The sequence below is a fragment of the Aphis gossypii genome, chromosome X (genome assembly GCF_020184175.1).
Source record: "Aphis gossypii isolate Hap1 chromosome X, ASM2018417v2, whole genome shotgun sequence".
NCBI lineage: Eukaryota > Metazoa > Arthropoda > Insecta > Hemiptera > Aphididae > Aphis > Aphis gossypii.
This window is the reverse complement of record NC_065533.1, coordinates 60,001,113-60,008,907: the sequence shown is the minus strand read 5'-3', so window position 1 is coordinate 60,008,907 and position 7,795 is coordinate 60,001,113. Positions and strand designations below refer to the sequence as shown.

The window sequence follows — 7,795 nt, the reverse complement described above, 5'->3', positions numbered from 1 at the left end:
AATTATGTTGATTAGCATAGGCTAAAATAAATGCACTGTTAGAAAAAAAAACAATAAATATTTTACTCAACATTCTTTTAGAAATTTTATAATCATTAACTCATTGGTAACATGAATGATTAAATTATTTAACTATTGTGTACAAGTAGTATTTGATTAGTATTTATGTATATATATATATATATTTTATTGAAGGTTTACGTATATGATAGTTACTACAGTACATGTTAAAACAGTAATGATAACACAATTTAAAGCTTTGGGATTTAATTTCATGTAATTGTATATTTTCTTTTATCTTTAAATCTTTATTTTTTTATTACCTATTTATATTAGCTTATTCAGACTTCATTTTACAAAAAATTCTATGTAACTTATAAAGCTTATAATCTATTTAAAATAAAATTAATTATAAAAGTACTAATCAAATCAGTCTCATTACCTATATGTTATAGATTTTATACTTATTGGTTAGTTATAATAAATACAGGAAGATTGGAGAATCATTATGTGAATCTACTATCATTTTTTTACTCTTGCATTTTTTTTTTAATAATTTTTAATATGGCTGATTAAAATAAAATATTATAAAAATTTCTGTTTTTAAATGTAATTAAAAGTTAAATAGCTAACCAAATAGTTTATAAATGTCACTCGAAATTGTTTACAGGTAATAAAGTTTTAATAATAATTATCAACGTCAGATAAAATAAAAATAAAGTAAGTTTCACGCTTTATGATCTTAACAATAAAATAAAATTGATTATGGCTCTATAATATATTATATATATACTATGATGTAATATTTATACTAACTATGTTTTTTAATCACAATTCAATTTACTATTCTATGGTTATTTAATATTTAATTAAGCAAAGATTTATAATACTCATGTTAAATTAAAGAACACGACTTTAACAGGCATTCAAAATCAATAATAATTTACACAAAAAATGAATTAAATTAATTGTTAGTTTAAAATATAATTAATATATGATGAATAATAAGTGTATCTATGCTTACCTTAATCTTGTTTTATTTATACACAAGAACAAGCGTAACGAATCAGGTAATTCATCGTCGGAAGGAAGACAAATGGTAAGTTTCTGTGAATGGACGTAGGATTTGCTTGGAATATAATATATGAACATAATATTGTGTACCTAGGTATTCTGGGCTTTACTGTCGACGTAATATTGTCTTTATGACATTTACCATCTAGAATTCCATGGTCTGATAAGTGGTGAAGATTTATACTGAAAACACAAAAGAAACTGTTATTAAACGACTAACAATTCGAAAACGAGGACGAATAAGAAGACTGAAATATTAAACGCGAAAATTTAATCAATCAAATTAAGAATTATAGTTTTCTACAATGTTTAAACTGAGATTTATTCTACTTAATATTTATCTTTTAAATTCGGGGTATTGTTTAATGCTGTAGTATGAATAGAAGGTGTTTTCCGTCGCAGATGAAATGGGATGAATTTAAAAATAATAAATAGGTTTCTCAGGTTTCTGTATGCTAGAAGTTTTTATAAATTAGAGTGTATTTAAATTAACATCTACAAATTATATTGGCTCGTTGATCGATGGATATTTTTGCAGCGCTACAATGAATTATTATAATATCAACGTTATTTCTATATCAGTCATACAAAATAAAAATCTCCAGGATAAATTCTTTTTTCTGCCTCCTTGAGTAATATTTCTTTGATAATAAATTGTTTAACAAGCTCATCTTAATAGTATGGTTATTAGTGTGATACCTATTTATGGCTACAATAAAATATTATGCACTTTAAATTTCAATGCTAAATAAAATTCATATCCTAGTTTAATATTGGTATATAATAAATAAAATTTAATGTAATGTACTCTTTAAAATTGTAAATTAACGAGTTCAAATATTTGTGAATCCATATAAAAATGTATACTTCTATATTATTAATATAACAAATTAACTGAAAACTAAAAATATCATGACACAAATGCACGATAAATACATTATAAAAATATCAAGATAAGACAATTACATTATTTTGAATATAAAATTACAATAAACATTTTTAAAGGTAGTGCCTAAAAATTATATAAAATAATAATTATAATATTATTAATATTTATTATATACCTATATTGTAGGTAGGTATTCATTATTTATTTAAAATTGAGATTATTATTTTTTGATCATAATTATCGAAAATATCATTACATTAAATAGTTAAAATGTAAAAAATAATAATTTAAGTTAAAGTGGAATATTTAAAGCGTCTTACGTAAATATTTTTTTAATTTAAACAAAAAAAAAAACATAAATCATCTGAGAAGAAAATAAATTGTCATTTACATGTAAATTTCTAACTTCATCATAATTCAAACTTTGAAGGCTCGTAAAGAATAATGATTTTTCTTTATGTTCAACTATTTTGTTTTTTTTTTTTTTTTTTTAATTCCAGTTAGAAATACTTATGAGAAACCTGTTGTTTTATATTTACAAGCATTTTGACAGAAAACAATATTGTAATACTCAATCATTTTTTAGAAAAGAAACTAAAAAAAGGTAGAATATTTAAATGTCTATAAATAAGTCAAAATAAGCCAAAATTGTTTAAAAATAATAAAATGTCAAAAGTAACTAAAACAACATGTCTAGAACTATCTTAATTTTATAATATTATATAATTTAATGATATTTGGTAAGAATTACATTTACAGTTTATCATTTTTGAATTTGAAACAAAATAACAAAATCGATTTAGTCAAGTATTGGTGTTGCGTACCTAAATATATCAGTGGACGAGTGATTGTTTTTGTTTTTTAATTTTATCTGATTGTTATTTATTATTAATACACCGACTCGCTCATAATCTAATATTGTCCCACGTGTCTCATATATTATCTATATCTATATCTATACTACTATATAAAATAGAACCCCCTTTTTTGTATGTACGCGCATAACTCAACAATGCCTTTACCGATTTCGTTCATTCTTTTTTTGTTTGGGTCGTAATTGCCAGGAGAAGGTTCTTACAGACGAAAAATTTGAGAAATTTATCGGGTTAGAGAAATATGACGAGGTGGTGATGAAATAATAGAAGCGCCATCTATCCAGCAAATAGTCAACTAAATTATTTTTGGTAGTCAATGGCAACCATTTAAATAAAATAAATCATTTATTTAAAATGTTTTTAAAAATGCATGCAAATAGACATACAAACTTAAATCGTTGTCATAGTAAAAAAGAAATTAAAAATCTATATATATAAAAATGGAGACAAAAATGTATAAAAATTTATCAATTGAGAACAGCTGAACCGATTTCGCTAATTATTTTTTAGTTGTATTTGTTATTGTCTGGAGAAAGTTTTTACGAAAGAAAATTTTTAAAAATTTTATTAAAATTAAAATTTATTACTATTAATTTTTAATAGTCAACCGAATAAATAGAAAAAGTGCAAAATCTATTCATTGATATCTGGGATTTGAACTCGATACCATTGTCTTTATTTACTCTATGGTAGACGTAGACATCTAAACCTCAGCTCGATGTACAATCAATATAATCTATGGTTTCTATAGTTATTTTAGTTTGGAAATTTGAAATTTGTTGAGTGAATTTTTTTTTATTTCACAATAATCTATCTATCTTCTATCTTCTATATATATAAAAATAGAGACTAAAATGTATAACATTTCATCAATTGAGAACGGCTGGGTCGATTTCGCTCATTCTTATTTTGTTTGGGTCGTAATTTCCAGGTTCTTATGTAAGAAAAAGTTAAGAAAATTGCACGGAAAATTAATAAAAATACAATGAAAAATAAAAAATACCGATGACTACTATTACTATTATTATTATTATTATTATTACTATTTTATTTTCGGTAATCATGGTAACAATTTTTTTGTTATTATTATTTATTTTCCCCATTTTTGTAACATTTTTCACTGATGATTCGCTCCTATTGGTCGCAAGAGAAGGTGCTTATGTAGTACAATTTTAGGAAAATCCACCAGAAGACTTCGGAATCTGGATGTAAAAAAACAACAACAACTATCACTGCAGTGATAAAAAAACTATATTAAGGTCACTATTGATTATGATTAAATATAATAATTATAGACCTGTAGTTGTTATATTTTGTTAAAACCATAACAACAAAAATAAGAATTAGCAAAATAAGTCAATGTCTACAGTAAATTTCAAATTCACAGCAATAAACTAACATAACATAAGTTATACCAAGTTTTATTGTGTTACCAACGGGCAACAATATAAAAACCACGAGATGGCACATTATTGTATTTTACCCACCGTAGTAAAATAAAAAAATGATATAACTTTGAAACTTAAGTGTTAGAAATTATAAGCTTACGTACACATCTCGCGGATTGCCTACATGATAATATACTGCTCGTGTTATGGCTTAATTAAAAATAATTTTAATTCCCCAGCCACCAAAAATATAAAAAAAGTTTTGTAAATTATAACGGTGACACAAGGTCCCCAGTATAACCAGTATAATCAGTATAATCAGTATAATTATTATCAGTATAATTAGTATCAGTATAATTGGCATTTAACTTATCAAAGTAATAGTCGAAAACTGTTTGCATACGTTCCTAACTTGTGTTTTATCATTCAACTCGGACGCGGTGCGGCAGTTTTCTACCATTTTCTTTTCTTTTTGCTTGCTGCATGTTCGAGAAGGTCGTCCGTGTGTGGCTCGACTTGTCTATTTTTTATGTCGTCAAAACACGTGTTGTCTTGGCACATTTGTACATTGCTGCCATTCGGGTAAATATCGTTCGATATTATTATTCATATTATTATTTACATTGCTGTCGTTAAATTTAGGATGTTTCGACTCTCGTTTGCATTTGATTATTTCAATTCTTCTGTTTACCTGCGTTAATGCGCTGTGATGGTAGTTAGCGTTCCCATCATTGGCAGCAGACTCTTCTGTGAGTGAGTTAGCGGAGGTGCTGTGTGTGTGCGGGATCACACCTGTTATTTTTATTGTATTTAAAGAGTTACCTACAGATCCCGGCGCCACGCACCCCATAACCTCAGAATAGGTAGGTGGTGCACCACTATCTTTTATTTATTTGTATCTGTGCCATCAGGCCAGAATTGTTAATTAATTATTATTTATTTGTATCTGTGCTACCAGGCCAGAATTGTTAATTAATTATTATTTATTTGAATCTGTGCCATCAGGCCAGAATTGTTAATTATTCTTTATTTATTTGTATCTGTGCCACCAGGCCAGAATTGTTAATTTATCTTTTATTTATTGTATCTGTGCCACCAGGCCAGACAAATTTAATTTGTATTAAATTTATATTGCACATTATTTGTTTTATTTTATTATTTATTGCTAACCGGTTTATACAACAACGACACCCTAAAAGGTCATTCACCAATACAGTCCACTAAAACACTAAAATATTAAACCAGTAAAACATTCACCAAAGCCCGCCTAATAAGCTCTTTGGTCTTAACAGCTCGCATAATCAAAAGAGAGTCTCACGGCAACGGCAAGCAGAATGACTATAATATTATGACTTGAGTAACTCACTGACTAATAAACGTAGAGCCTGAGCAATGATAGATCGATGCTTACAATTTACACGGTACATTCGTAAAATCGTACCACAAATTTAGTGTGCAATAAGAAAGCATTTTACAAAATTCGCATATTAAAGTGGTGGTTTTACAAGATTTTTGAGAATCAAAACGGTCAATGAAAATGTCTAAGTTTTGAACACCGTTAAACCGAATATTAAATAACAAATTAATCAAAATTCGAATCATATTATATAGAATTGGCATTTTTAACGGGCAACGAAGTGCACGGAGCCAGCTATAAATATAAATAGATAATTAATAAAGACAAATAAATTTATTTATGTTTTTCTCAATTATTATTATAACCAGATAATATCAATTGTACTGGAAAAGATAATATGATTAATATAATTGTACCTATAAATGACAACATTAATGGTCTGCAAATAAGTGTAAGCATAATAGTGGATTTTTTTCGTCCCCCTTGTTTAGTAATCGCGCATTAAATGATTGGAAATCAGTATTGCAATATAAAAAATAAAATATAAATATAATTGCCTGGGGTGTAATTGTCACAGTATCGTCGATCTCTTCGCCGTTTGGTTTCACGTTCATATAATGCCCTTGTGAAAAGTGCCTGGGTCGAGACATCAACGTCTCGTAGCCTGGTCGTTTTTTACCTGCAGTGCCATTGGAAGTAACCGCCGCCGAGGTGATCGGTACGACGGAAAACTGTTCGTCTTCGCTGTCTCCCGTTTGGTAATTATTGGATTTCTCATGGCGCATCAATTCTTTTAACTCTTGAAATCTGTCTTTGGCCGTTAGGCGCATGGCAATTACGGGGATTTTAGTTAAGGGATGATAGCCTAAACGAAATAAATTTGCTTTTCTCGTCAATTGATCGTCCATGATAGCCCTCGTTGTAGTAGTCAGCCTAGCGATTTTTTCAAACGGTCTGAGTTGTCTGTAAATATGAAATCTGTAAATTTATAATAAATTAAAACGAATAATTTAAATAGCTGTTATGAGACGATATAATTTATTTAATTAACTAAAAATCCATGAAATGTACATGATATTATACAGGCAAATTTAAAAAAAATGTAAGTATTTTATTTATTAAAAAGTATATTTTTGGTTTGAAAGGAACAAATAAATAATAAGTGTATAATTACACACATGTTCACAATATATATATATATATATATATATATATATATATATATATTATACAATATACATAATACAATGTATAAAAACAATAAATAGATAAACTTTATAAAATAATAGATAGTTTTTGAAAGAATTTAATACGTAAAATAAACTTTATATGATTTAATATCATATTGCTTTTATTATATTTGTATAGTATGCCAAATAAAATAGCTTTTAAAAGATATGTAATAATAAAACATAAAAAAGGGAGTTAGGTAATATCTGGTATATGAATTTCAATGCAAAATAAAATTTCGTATAACAGAAGTCAAGTAATAGTTTTGAGCCCAGTTAACAAAAGTAATTTTTAGATGAAATAAAATAATTTCGTTAAAAATTATCTAAATACAGATTCAGGTGACAATTTTTACTTTTATTTAGATAAAGTAAAGATAAAAATGTTTTTATATAGATAGCATAATAGATATTTTAATTTTATCTTTAAAATGCATAAAAAAACAAATATACTTATTAATTATTTCAAACAATTTTTTTATTATATTATGACCATTCTTTGTAATAACCGATTTTCGTATACGATGCCTTATTTTAATTGTCAAACAATGATTTATTTCTGAGTACCTTCTTTTTTACTTCAATTCAAACTGAACATGAAGATTGTTCGAGCGAACGTACGAAATTTAATATATTATAATATGCCTCACCGCCGACCATCACACACACACACACACACACACACACACACACACACACACCACACACACACACACACACACACTCATGCACACGTAATTATTGTTATCTGTTTATTTATTTATTTTTGTATGTTTAATTGTCTCGTGAATTATATAACTAGCATTACGTAAATTACGACGACGTAATAACACAGATATGCCGCCGTAATAGTAGTCAGTCTATTCTCCAGCGTTGTCGCAATAACGCCGTCGTGCATTTTTATATTTTTAATTGTATTTTTTGGGTGCTAATCATCAGGCTTTAATCAGCAAGTGAAAAACGTGAGCGCGAATCGCCACTAG

The 7,795-nt window shown here is 27.0% G+C and overlaps 1 protein-coding gene across 2 annotated transcripts in view; it reads right to left on the bottom strand.

Annotated features, from left to right (window-relative positions):
* Window positions 1-667: 667 nt before the first annotated feature.
* LOC126551905 (uncharacterized) overlaps window positions 668-7,795 on the bottom strand; it is a 40,297-nt gene continuing 33,169 nt past the window's right edge. Inside the window, exons 4-5 of one of the 2 annotated variants that reach the window (XM_050206286.1) lie at window positions 6,141-6,561; window positions 668-1,257 (exon numbers count right to left, since the gene is read on the bottom strand). In XM_050206286.1, coding sequence (XP_050062243.1) covers window positions 1,213-1,257; window positions 6,141-6,561 — 466 coding nt within the window. In that variant the 3' untranslated portion in view covers window positions 668-1,212. The remainder of the gene's footprint in view (window positions 1,258-6,140; window positions 6,562-7,795) is intronic. The other variant, XM_050206287.1, reaches the window with a different exon arrangement.